The 18,925-nt window shown below is 36.5% G+C and overlaps 1 protein-coding gene across 2 annotated transcripts; it reads left to right on the top strand.

The window, feature by feature from the left end:
• Positions 1-640: 640 nt before the first annotated feature.
• LOC103964478 lies at positions 641-7,460 on the top strand. Of its 2 annotated transcripts, none has more exons than XM_009377415.3 (3): positions 641-862; positions 1,923-3,735; positions 4,322-7,460. In XM_009377415.3, the coding sequence occupies exons 1-3, from the start codon at positions 801-803 to the stop codon at positions 6,425-6,427; spliced, it is 3,981 nt and encodes a 1,326-aa protein (XP_009375690.2). In that variant the 5' UTR covers positions 641-800; the 3' UTR covers positions 6,428-7,460. The 2 variants fall into 2 exon arrangements, with proteins under 2 accessions (XP_009375690.2, XP_048427290.1); XM_048571333.1 differs by having other exon boundaries at positions 642-862; positions 2,240-3,735.
• The last annotated feature ends 11,465 nt before the right edge of the window (positions 7,461-18,925 follow it).

Raw genomic sequence — 18,925 nt, 5'->3', positions numbered from 1 at the left:
TTTGATTACTATTTCAAAAAGTAGTCTTAGCTTTGAAAATTAAACATAATAACTTTTTTTTGGACCAACTTTGAATAATTTATAGTAATTTCATATAATTGTAGAAACCGAAGAGAGTTTGAACTCAGAATAGAGGAAAAGAAGAAAACCGTATATACTAAGACAATCCATCACTTGTAATAAATTTTTAGTTGACAAGTTTTAAATAAAATGAAAATAAAAATTAAAAATGAAATGGTTAAAAAGGATCCTTCAATCTAACTACTAAAATAAAACAAGACCGAGAGTGTAATAAGCTGAAAAAGGGAAAGTGTTATTAGCATACCTATTTTTACCTTTACACTATTATTACATTTTATTCATTGTTTTTCTTCAATTTATCCTATCCTATGACCAAAAATTAAAAAAAAAATGTGAAAAACAAAATAAGTGTATGAATAATAATATCCAATAAAAAGTGCACGCTTACTGAAAATTATAAATAATTTGTACATGGACGTGTTATGTTGTAATTTGCCTGCAACGAAAAATAATAGGAGCCGAGTAATTTTCCGTCAAAGAAAAACTTCACGGTGGACCCACGTGGGCACTTTGGTAAATCCATCCGGTCCAGCGCCGGATATCTGTGGTTTTGTTGGTCCTCAGTGGACTCTGTGGCCAGTCATCTCTCATATCAGGTGGTCTTGGCCGCTGCTCCTGCTCTAACCATACACATATTCTCCTCTGAACAACCAAAAGCCCCAATAAAAAATCCTGCTGACAAACCTTTACATGTTCTTCTTCCGCTCTCCTGCTCAGCCATGGAGTCCAAAACCCTAACAGTCACGGCTCAAGGCCGCCAGCTCGCCGTCGTCAACCTCCGGTAAAAACACTCTTCCACCATTTCTTTTCGCTTTCGATGTTTACAATAAGTGTGTTTTCAGAAAAACAATCTAATTTTTATTTAATGTTTTGAATTTTCTGCTTTACTTTCTCGTCATCGCCTGTCTTTTCCTTCTCGGATTCTGGATTGTTGAAAAATTTACACCTTTTTGGCGTTTTTGGAACTCCGATAGTCTGATAAATGACTCTCTGGTTTGCATTTCCGACGTCGTTTGGTTCCGATTGTTTTGCTTTTTTCTTCTTTCCTGTTCCGTCTGAGTCTTGGTTTCGTATAGTCTGATAAATAATTTTTTGTTAATTTTTAATCTTTTATATTTTGAGCTCGGTCGTAGTTTCGATGAGTTTATCGGATTAAATTTTTTCTCTTAAGTGGTATTAGAGCGATGGCGGGTTTTCGGGATTTCGATTATCGCCTGTTTTTCGTTGTTAATTTGGAAAGATTTAGCTATTAATGGTGAAGTTTAGAAATTTCCAAACTTGTTGGAGCTTATTAAGTTTTCTGCAAAATGAAGTGAGTGCCCCCTTTGCTTCTGTGTACATAAATGGGTAATAATTATTTGGAGCTTTAAAAGGATGGTGAAGTTTAGAAATTTTCAAACTTCTTGTAAAAGGATGGATTTTTGGTTTTATTAACTTAAATTAAATACGGGACCTACTTTCTATTTTGTTCTCATATTTTTCTCTGCTTGGTTTGTAATTTGTTTTAAAAACACAGAAAGAAATTTGGCCCCAGCACGTTTGTATGACTTTTGACTCCGTTTGGCTGCTCAGAAAACATTTTTGTATAATTTTGACTCCGTTTGGCTGCTGAGAAAATGTAGGTAATCAAATGTTAAAAACGTAAAGTAAATGATGATTTGCTTGGCCACCTACATTTCGTAATTGTCTTAGTGGTTCGGTTATCTCTGTTTTATTATTTGCGATGGAAAATTTTAGCAGTTAAGGGCCTCGTTGCATACAAAGTTATCAAGTTCTGTAAATATTTTTCATACATGTTAAATTGTAATTTTGTGATGTTATCTGTGCTGCTCAATGTTCAGGGGATTGTCGCATGCAACCAAAGCATTCCGTTTACTTATGGTTTTAGCATGCACCCTCTTTTACCTCACTACATTTGGGCAATGCTCTGGGAATGGTGAGATAATATCGGAATATGATTCTTGTGGATCATATGGAGATAATTTGAATGTGGATTTTGTGGATAATTTTCTTGGTGACACCAGTTTGGGCTGTGGAGTTCCAAGAACCCACTTCAATCTTGATAAGATTTGTACTAGCTCCCGTTTGTTCTGCTTTCCGTCAACATTACCTGGTTTCTTGGAGCATAAACTCAAAGTGGCTGATTTTGGAGTTTCAGGGGATCAGTCTGATGATGTATCATCTATAGGATCAACTGAAGATAGCAAGGTGGCAAATAACAAAAGTAGGTCATCAGACAATGGCGTGTTTAAGTTACTTAATGGAGGGATTGTTTCTTGTTCTTTGAACTCCAAGGAGGCTACTAATGAGTTGTCATCCATTCAAGCTGATAGCTCTAATCAAAACGATCTTTCTTCTTGTAGCGGACCTTTACTTTATCAGAAGAGCACAAATTTTAGGCTAAACAAGAACACTGAGATGACCAAATTTAGTTCTTTCACTGGTTCCCCCTCACCCCATGTAGAAATTAGCCCTGCAGTATTGGATTGGGGACAAAAGCATATGAATTTTCCATCGTTAGCTTTCTTAACTGTGGCAAATACATGTAATGACACCATTTTACATGTTTATGAGCCATTCAGTACTGACATGCAGTTCTATCCTTGCAACTTTAGCAAGACTAAGTTAGGACCCGGTGAAACAGCTTCAATTTGTTTTGTATTTTTACCTAGATGGTTGGGCTTGTCCTCTGCTCGTCTAATTTTGCAGACAAGCTCAGGTGGTTTCTTGGTTCAGGCGAAAGGTTTTGCCATAGAGTCTCCTTATGGGATTCATCCTTTATTGGACATGGATGTTTCTTCCAGGGGAAGGTGGAGTAAGAATTTGTCGTTGTTTAACTCCTTTGATCAAATTTTCAACGTGAGGGAAGTTACAGCATGGATATCAGTGTCTCTGGAGCATACTTCCCATCATGCAGAGGCAATATGTAGTACTGAGAAACTTCAAGGTTCCGATGAACTTGGGTTGCTGAGTGTTAAAGAACGTCTGGTTGTGAGTACTGGACAAGTTGGTTTGCCTCTTCTGGCCATGAGGCCCCTTATGAACTGGGAGATTGGTCCACACAGCACTGAAACTATCATAGAAATAGACTTCTCAACTGAATCGAAGGGAAGAATTTATGGTGCAATTTGTATGCAGTTGCTAAGGCCTTCTGAGTACAAGTCTGATACTGTTATGCTTCCTTTTGAGGCTGAAGTGGATGGAACAGCAATGAATGATGATCTTGAAGTACCTATCTCGGCATCTCTTGAGGTTTTGGTCCCCTATTCCGTCAATGAGACTGCTGTTGCTATATCTCTGAAGAATTCTGCTCCTTACCTGTTGAGACTTCTTGAGATTACTGAAGTTGCGGATGGTAGAACCTTGCAGATTAAGTACACTGAAGGCTTACTGCTTTTCCCTGGCAGCGACACATATGTTGCTGTTGTTGCTTGTACTGAGCCACTTGTCAAATTAGATGGACAATGTAAGTTACTTATACAGACAAATGACTCAAGTAGCTCTCAGATTGAAATTCCTTGCCAGGATTTTATTCATATTTGTACAAGACATTGGAATGATTCCACCATTGAACATCAGTCTGAAAGGAGTGAATTGGGTGATATGCAGACAGAGTTCTCTGAAAGTGGCATGCAGTTGCCATTACCGATCATGGTAGGCAGATTTTACCTCTCTCTATGTATGTTTATGTGTGTGTCTTCTCATTTTTGTTTGAAACTGGATTAGCTTTCGAAGTTTGATTGCTGTATACGGCTTGCCATGCCTTTATTTGTTGTCTCTTTGTCTTTTGACTAAGTGATCAAGAACGTGCCCTTTCATTTATTAGTATGAAACATGCATGCTCTTTAGTTATTTGTAAAAAGTATCATTCTTTCAAGGTTCCTCATCTTCAAGGCACTGGAGTCAGCAGGTGTCCACTCCACTGATTAAATCGCTTTAAAAGAGTTATAAAAGATTGCATGCATGTCTCTACAATTTTATTGACTATTAAGGTAGAGCATGCTTGTTACTATGGCTGTTATTGTGCTGTATATTTCTGAATCAGTTTAACTCTTTTTTGTAGTGTTCGAGGTTATTTAGCCATGAACTATCCATAACCGATGAACATTTATTTTTGTGTTGTTCGAGATTATTTAGACATGAACTATCCATAACCAATTATGTAACGTGTCTTTTTTTTTTACCCACAAACATGAACATCCATAGTAACCAAAATGTTATTGTGAACCTATACATGAAGGCAATGGAGACAGCAGAGGCAGATGAGTTGGTGCTACGAAAATGGAAATCTCAAGATACCAGAAGTGGCATGTCTGTGCTCATTGATCATGAGGTATTCTTCCCAATGCTTCAGGTAGGAAGTCATAACTCTAAATGGATCACTGTAAAGAATCCTAGCCAAGCGCCAGTAGTGATGCAGCTTATACTGAACTCAGGGGAGATTATTGACCGATGTAAGAGTGCGGATGGTCTTACACAGCCTCCTTCATCGGGTAGTGTGGTTTGTAATGAATCCACTTCTCCAAGTAGGTATGGGTTCTCAATAGCAGAAAATGCACAAACAGAGGCTTATGTTCAACCGAATGGTAGAGCATCTCTTGGACCAGTATTGTTTCACCCTTCAAATCGATGTGAGTGGAGAAGTTCGGCCCTGATAAGAAACAATCTATCTGGTGTGGAGTGGCTATCTCTGAGGGGATCTGGAGGGTCGCTATCCTTGCTTCTTCTTGAAGAGTCTGAGCCTGTTCAGAGTGTAGAATTCAACCTCAGCTTACAAATTCCTCTTGACTTTTCTCCTCCAGACATGTTTCACATGGAAGACTTCACTCATTCTTGTTTTCAGCCATTATCAAGGCAGCTCTATGCTAAGAATACAGGAGACTTGCCTCTGGAGATTAGAAGAATCACGGTTTCTGGAAAAGAGTGCGGGATGGATGGGTTTATGGTACAAACTTGCAAAGGTTTTGCTCTTGAACCTGGAGAATCAGCAAAACTTCTGATATCGTACCAGACTGATTTTTCTGCAGCCTTGGTACAACGGGATCTTGAGCTGGCCGTGAATTCTGGTATTCTGGTGATACCCATGAAGGCAAGCATTCCCTTGCATATGATCAATATATGCAAGAAATCAGTGGTCTGGATGCGCGTCAAAAAATACTCTTCAGCAGTATTTCTTGTTGTCTCCTTGATGTTTCTAGTATTTTGGTATATATTGCCCCAGGTGCCTGGCTTTTGCTCTGATGATTGTTTGTGCACGAGCGGAAAAAGTTCCTTGGTTACTTCTAAAAGTAGTTCAGGAAAATCATCTCATGCGCATAATTATAGAGATGGTAGATTTTCTGTGTCTGGTGAGATAAACGGTTTGCTAAGATCAGTTCGGGAAGATAAAACCTCAATGCAGGCATCATCTGTTGGTAGATATCCTGATGACCAGGCTAGGGCCTCAGAGCGGGAAAAATTTGCTCAACATGCAGATCAAATTCTACAGGGTCATGAACAAACTAATTATTTGTCAGATATGACAAAGAACAAAGCCATGGCTTTCTCATTGACTTCTAAATCTGTGTCAGTTGAGAATCCCGATGAACTAGAAGCATCCCAACCTGGTAACCTCACAGTCAAAACTGGACAGGAAAAGGGTAGAAGGCGTAAGAAGAGAAAGGGTGCCGGTGCTAAATTCACAGGACTTCTTGAAGTTTCAAGTAGTCAAAGTGGAAATTCTACACCTTCATCACCCTTGTCTCCGGTCACATCTGTAATACCAAAACAGATGTGGCCGCTATCTCCTGATGTGGGCCAAGCTGTTGAGGCCAGAAATCCATTTACTCAAGTGGCTCAGCAACACTTCCGGAAGAGTCATGTTTTTAAATCTGCTTCTAAGGCAAACTTATCACAGCCGGAGGTTTCTACAAAATATTGCAATAACCACCCAACTTTTGCTTCTCAAGTGCAGCCACCAGCACCAAGAAAACCTGCGGCCAGAACTGTTCTGTTGCCTTCTGCCACCTTTCCTGGTTCCAGTAGGCCTGCACCTAATTTGGTATGCTCAACCTCTTCTCTGGCTTCAACATCACGTATTTCTCCGCATGTTAGAGCCCCTGGGTCCAAACTCTGTGATCAGAAAAGTGCTGAAGAAGAAAAGGCTCGGCTTGGGGATGAATATACATATGATATCTGGGGTGATCATTTTCCGAGGCTAAAGTTGACGGGTAGGTCAAAGGATGTCGGTTCTATGACCTCCAGCACTACAGAAAGCGACTCCAACAGCTTCTTTGTAAAGGGTCCACAAACCCTCATGGCAAAGTCTCCACCGAGATCTGTAAGTTTTTTCCATCAAGATGGTTAATGACAAAAAAAAAAAAAAAAAAAAAAAAAAAAGAAAATCAAAATAAGTTATCCTGTTTCTCTGCTTTCGGATCTCTCTATAGGTCTGCTTGTCTGTAGTTTTCTTCATTCATAAGCTACACAGGAGTCCGCACTGTTGTCATACGTTAATATGAAACTGAAAAAAGTAGCCTATGCTGTAAACAATGAATAGCTTTTACAACGACTGCGGTTTAGCTGTAATACACTGAACTTATCAAAATGTAGAAAGAGTAAAGATGAAAATATACATTCAACACTACCAATGAGTTAAAAATATGAAAAGGGATCAACGGATCACTCTGAGCAATAAGCTTTAAGTAACATGTACAGTATGCAAAGGATGTGTTGCAGAAACTTAAATCAAGTTTGTTTTTAGGAAACAGGAATTTGCTAGTAGGATATGTAAACGTTTTCGAGTCTCTCACTATTAATGACACACAGGCATGGGTTTGCAAAAACTTTCTCGAGTACTACTCTTGAATATGTTGCTCTGTTAACAGTTTGCTAAATGACTACTTGTTTATATGAGCTTGATTGTAATATTCAGAAAGATTAATGCAAGAAGAATGTGAACTTCTGCGGTTTATCAGTTCGTGAAATTACTCAAATTAGTACCTTTTTCGATAGACGATTTGTGAAATATTCAATTACCTGGATATACAGCAACATTTTGAGCCTTTGAGGAGTGACAGAATAGAATAGTTGTCATCCATATGTATCTCAGATCATATTCTTACATATATGTGTGTCACAAATACTTATCTAACGGGCTTTACTTAACTGAAGTAAACATGTTTTAGGTGAAGAGAAGCCCGTTAAATAAATATTTCTATAGGGTGGAAATATCTCTATTCTGTGATGCTGGGCTTGGATTCTATACTATTAAACAGAAAGCCCAGGCCAAAATATGATTTCATCTTTGCTCTGATATTGCAACAAAGATTAGTACTGGGTGTTGAAACATCCACCACATCCGGCAGAGACAAAGAAAAATAATAGTTTAAATATCCTAACTCCATTGTGCTTGTCTCAGATTTGGGTTTAATGCCCCTTATCCTGTGTTTTTCGCTTGCTTTTACTGCTTTCTGTCTTTTAATTTTCCCTCCTCCCTAGCTGTGAAAGTTCATCCTCGTCCCATCATGTGCTTGGATTGGCGAGTTCCGATCAAAAATTGTATATCAGATCCACTTCTCTCCCTCACTTTCCCTGCCCCAATCAGCATGTGGAACCCCCATTGAGGCCAAGTGTTGTGTTTGGGTATTTTATATACCCCTAGCCTCACTCTACACCCACAAGATACTTTGTATATATTTGCAAGGGTTCGTGAAGGGGATTTGGATCTGGTGTCTACTTTCTCAATTCGAAGTTTGGCTTTCTCCGAGGATGTGATAGTGGTAGCGGTGTGGTTTTTGCTGCTGGAGATTAGGTTTTTTGTTGTTTGTGTTTTCAGCCTTCGTGTCTTAACGCTTGTGCGGGCCTCCAGTTGTATCTTGAGTTGTTGCTCTCATTTTGCTTGGACCTTTTACTTTAATTGTAGTTGTTTACGCGGTTCTTTTTGGGCATTGTACTAGTTTTTAATGTAATGAAAGATATCTTAGTTGACTTAAAAAAAAAAAAAAAAAAAAAATTCTAACCCCACTTTAACCGAGGCCACGGGACTGTGTAGGTTGTAATTAACAAGTTGGGGATAATATTAGTGTTATTAGAAGTGGGTCTTTGGTCCGTCTCTCTAATAATTTGACGTGGTATTGGAGTTAGGGAAGGGGTTTGTACTACCACATGAAGGGTGGGTCCCTTGGCCTTGCATGTTGGGTGACTTCACGTGGTTGTCGATGTGTGGATCTTCGACGTGACTCACTAAATGGGTTTCATGTTTAGGAATGTGTTGAAATATCCCACTTCGGGTAAAAACAGAAAAAGAAGAGTTTAAATATCATAATCCCACTACAACTAATATCAAGGGTTTTTGTGATAAAAATAAATGCATGTTAGATTGTGCAGTTGGTAATTAACAAGTTGGAGACAATATCACTTTTGTTAAAAGTGAACTTTTGGCCCATCTCTTTGATAGTTTGACAATTAGTACTTGGCAGTGTGGAAGATGATGTCTCGGTGGTTCGAGTGATATATCAAATATGCTCCTGTTTTTTCTTTCGTTTAGCACACCCATAAAATCCTACTTAGGGGTGGGCATAAAAACCGCAAAACCGCATCGAACCGTAAGAAAAAAAACCGAAAAAAATTGTGTTGATCGGAAAAGTCAACTTTGAGTGAAAAATCGAACCGAACCGTTCAAACCGGTTCTGGTTCCGGTTTCGAATGACCAAGAACCGGTTGAACCGAACCGAACCGTTTTATTAATAATAAATAAATAAATTATATATATACACACATGTCATGGTATAATAGGTTGAAAAATAGGTTGAAAAATTGTGTACAGGAGCTGCTACTTCTTGCTTGCTCTCTGAAGTCTGAAAACCTGCAATTTGCTTCATCATTTTTTTGTTTGTTGACTGATTGACCAGTGCATATGTATTTTAGTTGTCTCTTTTTGTTGACTTGGTGCCACTAACAAAGACATTTGCATTAAAAAAGATGTGTTGTATGCAACTTTATGTAATCAGTTTTAGAAGATGTATTTGAATGCATAATGATTTGGTGTTCAAATAATTTATTATTAGGAACCGTAAACCGGCAAGAACCGAATCGGAACCGGTGTAGACCGAACTGTAATGTTCTAGTAATAAATTTAAGTGGAACCGCACTGAATCGAACCGTTAATATATTTCGGTTTCGGTTCCAATTTAGGAGTGGAACCGCACCGAACCGTACCAGTGCCCACCCCTAATCCTACTAGCGAATTCCTTTTTCTTCTGTCCTCTCCTGCCATTATTGTGACATTGACAAACTGGTTTTTACCTTCTGTAATATTCACTCTGGTGTTTGCATTTTCCCGTGGATGTCCTCGATCGAACAGTCTAGTCACTTATCCATGCATGCCCCATACACAGGCACAGGCATGTAGTTGCTTTGGCAGACATTTTGGTATGAAGATTGCAACTTTACATTCACAGTATTCAGTACATGCAACTACGTGCTGTTCCTACGCGTCTCCTGCAACGACTGCTGTAATTTTCACATTATAGTGGCTGCCTAATCAGGAATCGAGCGGTAGGTCGTGCGTGCCTGCCAGCAACGAAGATAAAGCCACACAATCGATCTGTTTGCAGAAACTGATCCATGGAAAAGGACTTCTTGGGGACCATTTTGGTCGCAGGGCTGGCATCGTAGTAGTAGTAGCAGCATATTTACAACGAGAGCTGCCATAGCTACATGCTGCACCTTAACAGTGACCTTGCTGATCAGTTGCTAAGCCAACCAAATCTTCAACATGCCCGGCGGTAAGGTTAGGATGGGCGTAAAACCACTCAAGTTTACTTGACATGCGTGGTTTGTAAGTGATTGGGCAATCCTTAATTCATCTTATGACAGTTGTCCGATGAGAGAGCACTTGTTTGCGATTGCTTTTAAAAAGCTAAAAGCAGCCGCTTATGAGTTTTGATAGCCAAAAACGTTTTTGAATTTATCTTAAGTCAAAATGTGTATGCCAAAAATCGTTTGAAACAAAATATTATTTAGAATAAAATGAAACCAGAATTTGAAATAAAATGAAGCGAGAATAAGGAACTTCTTTTGTTTTTTATTTTTTATTTTTATAACAAACACCCAAAAGTGTAGGGCGAATCACTTCAAAATCATGTACTTTACAGACAGAGAAACATATACAGTAAATTTTGTTTCAGTCAAATTATTATTTATTTCTTGAAGTGGTATTTCACTACACTTAGCCCCCTTCTAAAACCAACCATTAAAAAATTCAATGGTGAACGCCGTGGGATTATAAGATATAATATTCAACCAGAACATTAAAAAGTTGGAAAATGTACAGCAAGAGATGTGAAAACTGCTGTGATTGCCGTCGTCCCACTAGAAGGTGGTTGAGCCACTGAGCTCAAATGAGATGGTGTCCTTAATTGGTATACGCAGGGGCGGAGCCATGAAAGGACCAGAATGGTTCCGGGTCTACCTTGATATTTTTTTTACAAGGAAAAACTTAGAGTTATCCTTCTGAGGTTCCAAAAAGTTTTTAGGGGATTATGGCCCAAACCAGAGGGAGAGAGAAACTAGGCGATAGAGCTGGTTCTCCTAGATTTTAAGCCTTTTCACATAGTGCTAGTGGTTGTTCACAAGCTTGAATTATGCTTTCCATGTGCAATTTTCAAGTTCTTGTTAGCCCTTTGTATTAGGTTGTTTTTTTTTTCTTTCCTCCAATTAACACGGCTCCTTACTGGTCAGAACCTACTAATGAAATGGAGTGGACTTCAAAAATCAACACCATCATCATAGAGCAAACAAACATTTGAATTAGACCAAAAATCTAGAGCAGCAAAGTAATGGCTGAGACGATGACCAAATGATGGATGAGAAGATGGCTAAGAGATGGATTCATGAGTGGGAGAGAGGGTTTCATGAGCATGAGAGACGGATTCGCGAGCGTGTTAAAGGGTTGTTGCAGGGCTGGCATTGTTGATGGTGTTGTAGCGTTTTCTTTAGATTTGTAAGAGGCCCCTCCTAACCCGAAATTCTAGCTCCGCCACTGGGTATATGTAATGTGGCCCTTCTCATTTGGGTTATTTCATTTTCTTTTCTTTTATGAGTTGTCTACATATATATGCATGGCTAGGATCTGGGAACACAGATTTTGATACACAGTTTGTGAAGTCCAGTTTGTAATGTATTTTAATGATCCAACCGTATATCTTTTATGTCTCACCTCAAATATAATATCTACCAAAAATCACTTAAATCCGAAAACATTGGATTAAATTTGGTCTCTTTGTAGAACCATATTCGTTCGTTTTCTTCACCACAAATGAATGCCTCAACGGTTTTGGATTTTTTAATTTTTTGTAAGGAAAATCTATGAATGAAGTACTAAAATATAGATGGTTTGAATCATTAAAATACATTACAAAATGAGCTCTACAAAATAGTGTCAAAAGCGTATGCACTCGAGTTCTAACCCTATATATCCTCACAGTCAATGAGTCCGTAGACCAAATGTAGAACTGAATCTCACCACTCAGTACTGAATGGAGGAGAAGGGATTAGAGAGAGTTTATTTGCATGTGCTGCATGCTTTTGGCTTTTTTTTTTCTCTGTCTGCATCAATATCTTCATCAGCAATGTTCCACTTCCTTCTTTTTTGTTTTTGCTATCGATCTCACCTCCCATTTTCACAGCCACACTACTACTACATACCGATGAGCTCAAAATTTTATGGTGGGGGTCTCGGCTACCCTTCTCCCTGTATGAATTTGGGACCACTAGCTAGCTCCTCATATCCACCTCAAATACAAAAGAAGGGCCTCATTACATATATAGGACCATCTCGTGAAAGGTTTAGAGTTTAGACTTTGGAGTAAGAATTGTGCAAATGTCCAATTGCAAGAAGTCTTTTGCAGTTGCAAGAGGCTAGTGGCAGATCCATGATTCTAACATCGGATGGTCCTAGTGTAAAACATCCAAAAACACATTAAAGGAAAATAACATAAAAATTTAAATACTAATCCCTTCTTCTCATACCTTGATATTCAGCGTTTTTCATCTACCTCGCAAGAGGGCTACTGCAGCCTGCAACTCCTTCACGCCTCTTCCATGGATGCACCAGGTTTTGATTGGACTATAACTTTATATCATTTGACAAAATAATTGCTTTGGCATGGCCTATATAGTCCTAGGAGTAGAGCTCTTCCCCTGCCGAAACATTTGGAGGGTCCTTGGAGATCTTCATGGGCGTTTTTCCGGCTCCCAGGTGGTCCGGGGAATCTGGGACTACCTGGTCCCTGTGTGGATCTGCCCCTGCAAGACTTGGTCAAATTGGTTTCAATAGTGCATGGGTTCATATTTCACTCTAGTTTGAATTTATCTTTTCTTAGTTTAGATTAATTTAGTGTAGATGAATGCTAATCCTTGTAGCCTAAGACTTGTGATGTATATCTAAAAGAGGGTTACCCTATGAATGGAAATCAACCAATTCAATTCAATATTTCTATAGTGTCGATCAATGTACTGTCGCGTGTTTACAAACCCTAAGTAACCATATGGAAACCCCTACTACATGTTTAATTTAGACCCCCCTTTTCAGTTTATTTTCCTGTTCCTTCTATAGTAATATTTCCCCATTTTTACTTAAACTCTTAGCCTGAAAGGAATATAGAAGTACCTACTAGCTTTGGTAGACTCTAATTTTAACTAGGTGCAGATATTAAACATGGAGCAGTCATGGATCATGGCGTTTTAATGAATGATTTGGCAGATGTTTTAGACATCCCCTTTTTAATTGAACATGCATGGTTACATGCCACCAGATGCTAAAGTTGGCTCAACTAATGCCAATACCTAAATGATATGTCTGAATTCTCTTGCTAAATAATATATACAAGATAATCTCAGGCACTACGACCTGTATTACCAAAAATTGGGAATATATAGGGCTACCCTAGCTCATGGGGCAATTTAGGGTTTTCCTTTGGGGATATGTATTCGTTGCATATTAGCAAAATGATTAAGCTTTAGTTGTTCATAGCCTTGACATGCTTGACATACCATTCAACATGTTCCACGTTAAGGACGCATCACTTCTTCAACTTATGATTACAAAAAAATTTGATACATCCGTGACATCACATATGTTGTTGCAATTCATGCAGTTAAGACACAAAAAAAGTTTCCAATTTAATTAGACATAAAGTTGATCTGTTATGTAAGTTATAAAATGCTGATTACATGCACGAAAAGTAAAGTAAAAATAACATGTAGTTAAATGTGCAATATTGATGCTTCAATTAAAAAAATGATTTGATGATTAAGTTAGGATAAATTTCATGAGAGAGAGCTTTTGCTTTTTTCCCGACCAAAGAGTTAAGGAATGATCATGTTGAATTAGTAATTGGCAGATCGATCGATTGGAGGTAGCGCATGATACTGAGTACTGACTGAGAGAGACTGACTGAGTGAGGGCATGCTTCGCTTCCACAGATCAACCATGCACGCATGCACATGTATAAATGTACACATGATATATTATATGAATGGATGAAGTGAACGCTCACGTGCTTCTGCAAAAAAAAAAAAAAAAAAAGGAAATGCAAATGCAAATAAATCATTAAGACCATGTACCTAATATTGTTCTTTTTAATCATGTCATGCATGTTTATTATTTATAAAGTTAATGGAAGTGGTTTTATCTCATGCAATTACAGGTAAATGCGTTGATACAATGTTGTGAAACGACGGATATTTTTATTTATTTTTTACAAGAAGCGATAATGATATACTCTATTAATGAACAAGAATAATTACATAAGGTGTCACATTTGTACATCTTTTCAAGTGATATATTGATATAGAGATAAGTTCCAGAGCAAACATAGAAAGTAAAATTCCTACACGATTACCACAAGCACTAGCACATTGGGATATATAGTACTACATATATGACATGTATGCGAACAATACTTGACTACTAAAGGATTGACAGAACTTTGTAAAGATTATTTTTGTAAAAAGTTAACGAAAATGGTTGTTTAGTTAATCAACTGTAGCAAATAGATATATGGTTTGAAATAAGACAAGTGGATGCTGTATTTTTAGTTGAATTACTTTAGTGCTTTTAATTTACTAAAAAATTAATATAGTGTTTCTCTAAAGTATTGGACCTGGAAGTGTTTTTTTTCTTCTTCTAAAATGTAACATTATTAAGGAGTTATGTATGAAAAGAAAGAAAGACTAGTTGGTTAAAATTATAGTCACACATTTTAAGTTGATATGTCATTTTCTTCTATAACCAATCCAAGAGACCAACCATTTTCTTCCATCTCGACCTAAAAAACCATTTTCTTGTATCCCAATCGTATCCTCACACAATGAGTTACTTGACTTTGAAGCAAGATGAAATTCATAACAATATTTGGACTGGCGTCTAATAAATCGTCCAAATTTGTCCTGAAATAATCAGACATGGCGGGTAAATTACGCATTTCTACTTGATGTTAGCACCTTAATTAACTATAAATTTATCATTCACCCACAGTTTGTGGAGTACGTTGATGGTTATGTTTGATCCCTTGTCTATATGTTCCCGATGCCTCTAACAACCATTCCGATATTTAATCACATTGGATCGATTTATATATTTTGTGTTTATGTATATATAAGTAATTTTGGGGGAGAAAAGTCCATGGATGTGAAAATGCAAGTTATAACGGTGACTATATTTACGCCCAAGCTCTGCTCTCAAATATTTTAATTAATAATCTACGATTATTTGACTAAAATAAAAAAATTCAGAAAGAAAATAAAAATCTAAATGAAATTTTCTGAACAATAAAGTGTCAAGATGTAGAATATTTTGATTAGGTATGTTGATTTTAGGCATTCTCCCTATCACTTCGCACCAAAGTTCAAATTTCTCATAATCATCTTTGACAAAGATGCAATAGTATAGATGAAGCAGTTGAGAGCAAATATCCCAGATCTAAAATCCCAAATTCTAATACAAATCCATCTAAATTGGCAACAAATTGTCTTTTTAAGACACGTGTCCTACTGGGATAATTCATGCATGATAATATTTTTCCACTAACCATGATCATTTGAAAATAATTATGGTTATTAAAAAGGCACTTACAATTGGGAGGTAGGATATGGCAAACACTTGTAAGATATAACGATGCATATTTACTATTTTGTAGGGTTCATTAGTTAGTAATGATAACCATAAAATTATGGTATATGGTATATTAGAATATAGTCGTTATCAACTTACATGTTAAATTATGAATAGACGACAAGTTTATATCTTATGATATAATATTAATAATCTATTCACATGTCATAACATAAATAAATTTTTTATACTGCAACTATATTTTAGTATCACACAATAATTTTACGTCTAAATCTTAGACAGATAATTATTGACGAGTTGTCTACATTGTGATGACAACTACAACGTGAATGGTGCTTGCTGAATTCCATGAAAAATTCGTTTGCTACTTGGAGACATTCATAACCTTTTCTATAATTATGAGATTATTAGTTTTGTTCATGTTTATCTCGAAGCCAACTTTGTAGCTGATAAATTAGCTGTTATAGAGCACTCTATGTCCTGAGATTGCGTTTGGCTTGATTTTATCCCTGGTAGTTCAAGGAATGCCTTAAGCTTTGATAATTGTTGTAATGGTTGCCCAAGGGGCTTTTGTGTTTCATTTAATTTCCTACTTTCAAAAAACTGCAACGTACTAAAGATCTGCAAGCGTAAGAGCCAAGTTACCAGCAACTATGGGGACCAAAAGGTAATAATCAAGTTGTTGATGCACTTGGCCCATGTTTAGTGCTGTATCATATCTTTCAGAGAGATTTATTGATTAATTGTTTTGCTTTATGTACTGAAAGATTTATGGGTATGATATTCATACACTTTTTCTTACTTTTCATACTCTTCTAAATTTCGGCCGTCGGATCGAATAGATTGAAGAAAATTAAAGGATAAAAATTAACAAGAGGTGCGTGAGAAAAAAAAATGGGTGTGGATAGCACCCCAAGATTTATTGATTCCATAATAAATGGGCTTTAACTAAAGAATCCGAATCCTCGTCGGATTCTCTTTGTGAGGATCTTGAAAATCCGTGAATTATGTCTGTTCATCGTATATCGTGTGATCATAAATCATTTTAAATATTTTTATTTAAAATTAAATACAAACAGTACCTGACAAAAACTAATCGCTCATATACACGATGAATGTATATGATTTACAGATCTCCAGGATTCTCACCAAAATGATTTGGAAAGAATCCTGTTGGTTAACTAAATGCCTTTTTAAACAAGGAAAAGCCAACGTGCTAATTAATGATGGAGAAAGCCGGTTGTTAGCTTTTTTTATTTTTTATTTTTTATTTTTGGTTAAATAAAGAGTAATATTAACAGGGCAAAATCCAAAGAGAACATGGAACAAGTAAAAGAAACTCTCAAGGCACCAACAAAAGGGGAAACAACCCCAAAACAAAGCCTAACCCACGCAGGGGAAGACGATAAGAAAGCCTAGAGCCTAAGGAGCAGCAACATTTCAATTATGGAGGACCGTCATGTTAAAGGTTGAGGGCTTAACATGTAAAGTACACAACCGACATCAGATCATATTAGTGATCAATTAAAGAAGTGCAGCAAGAGTTTTCCTACAATTGTTGAACATGCGGTTATTCCGTTCACACCAACCCGGTTGTTAACTTTAAAGTATGTTCACCACACACTTCAAAGTTTGTCTAGTTGTGAATAACGTGTCTTGAGCATATAAACTAGACCTGATAATTTCTTACACGACCTGTTAACACGACACGAAAATAATGGGTTTCTGGTCAATATGATAACTAATCGGGTCACACGATAATAATGGGTCCTTAACAGGTTTACACGAGAATGACACACAGGTAACCTGTTTCGACACGATAAGAAAAAAGTTATTTTAAAGATTTTAATTTTTCAAACTACTAAAAAAAACTTACTATAAAATACAATATATATAATGAATATGTATATATTGTTTATTAATTATTATTCTATATAAATTTTAAAATGTAAGTTTTATTTATTTTTATAGTATTTTAAAAATACCAAACACATTAAAAAAATTATAATTATTAATTTACATGTGCCAAAAATATGAAAAAATATGCAAACGCTCTTAGTCACATCCTCTATGCTTTGAGGATGGGTATACGATCATTTGAATTTTTAAAACCATACAAACTCTCATGAATAGTATTTTTAAGGGAGTTCAAAATAAACAAAATTCCTAATCATTAATGTTTAAGTCTGAAAGATGTGAAGGCATAATAAACGTTCATAATTGCATCCTCAATGCTTAGACGCTGGTTACATGGTTGTTTAGATTTTTAAAACCCTCCAAACCTCATGAACAGTGTTTTTTATTTGAGTGAAAAATTAATAAAAATAATAATAATTATTTTAGAAATGTGAAAAATGTAATCACTCGTAATGAAAAACTTTACAACTTTCATGAAGGGGTCAACTCCAAAATTTAGTATATATACTAATTCAGTATTATGTTTTGCATTTTTTTGGGTCAAATTATGTTTTTCATTTTTATTGACTTAAAATATATTTTTCTTAATAGGTAACGGTTTTGGTCATATTACCTGACAATATTAACGGGTTGATTTCGGGTTGGGTCATATTACCCGTTTACTTTAACGGGTATTACACGACATGACCCGTTAAGCTATCCAGTATGACACGAAAACGACACGAATATGAGAAACACGACATGAATGCCAAGTCTAATATAAACTCAACGAGGGGATGCACACACCCCTCTATTTGTGAATAACGTATCTTGAACATATAAACTCTACGATTGGAACCCTTCAATTTATTAATCATCATTCAAAGATCACTCATACAAAAAATTATTCGAATAAAAAATTGTTTAATCATCCAAACATAACAAATAAATGAACGGTTCATCATGAATATGTTACTTGGTATCTACACTGTTGATTTGTTCTATACATTTCAATGACTGAGTAAGTTACGATTCAAATGATTTTTGTAGGATTGATCTTTAAATGAAGTTTAAGAAATTAAACAATTTCGATAATGAAATTTGTTCAATAAATTACATTATTTGCATGGGAGAATGAGCGCATTCCTTAAGGGGAATGCAAGTATTATCTCTAAAGAATTGAGTTCATGAAAGGAATCCAAAGAGAGAAGATGAAAATGGTAAAGAGAAGGGAATAATGGTTGGTCATGAATTGTGATAAGTAGTAGTAGGAATAAAAAAAAAAAGACAAGAGGGGGAGAGTGATTTGTCCATGTTAATCCATGATGATGATAGATTGGGTTGTCACACAAAAAAGCTAAAAGTTGCAAGTAGCACCACTCCATCACTTTCTTGTTCCTCTTGCCAGGTCACTCTCTCTCTCTCTCTCTCTCTCTCACCACAAGAATAAGAAGCAGCACTCAAAATTTTGAAAGGGAGGGGAACCGGATCCTCCGGATCCTTTAAAATTGAGCACACTAATAAATAAATTTGGTTTGTTGAAATTTGATCCAACGGTTATAATTATTATAATTTTTAGGAGAGCTCCTTGTTTGTAACCGTTGAATCAAATTTCAACGGCCTAGATTCATTGATTAATGAGCTTAGTTTGGGTGGATCTGATTCCAGAGGGAGGGAGTGTATGCTTTTAGTGCTTGTCTCTATCCCTCTCTAACTTTCATGTTTCTTAATTTTATGTTAAAGAAAGAAGAAAAACCCTACATCTTACACCTAATATTATAAACATTGTTTACAATTTAAATTGTGAATTATTATTAGCATTCTAAAAAT

This window comes from the organism of the source record quoted next, unplaced genomic scaffold, assembly GCF_019419815.1.
Source record: "Pyrus x bretschneideri cultivar Hongxiangsu unplaced genomic scaffold, Pyrus_bretschneideri_v1 Contig59, whole genome shotgun sequence".
Taxonomy (NCBI): Eukaryota; Viridiplantae; Streptophyta; class Magnoliopsida; order Rosales; family Rosaceae; genus Pyrus; species Pyrus x bretschneideri.
Note: the sequence above shows the minus strand (reverse complement) of the source record. Positions and strands in the feature narration are given on the sequence as shown.

Coding starts and splice junctions, on each gene's coding strand:
- LOC103964478 (XM_009377415.3), top strand. CDS start 801: ATGGAGTCCAAAACCCTAACAGTCACGGCTCAAGGCCGCCAGCTCGCC. Junction 863..1,922: donor CTCGCCGTCGTCAACCTCCG/GTAAAAACACTC, acceptor CTCAATGTTCAG/GGGATTGTCGCATGCAACCA. Junction 3,736..4,321: donor AGTTGCCATTACCGATCATG/GTAGGCAGATTT, acceptor CTATACATGAAG/GCAATGGAGACAGCAGAGGC.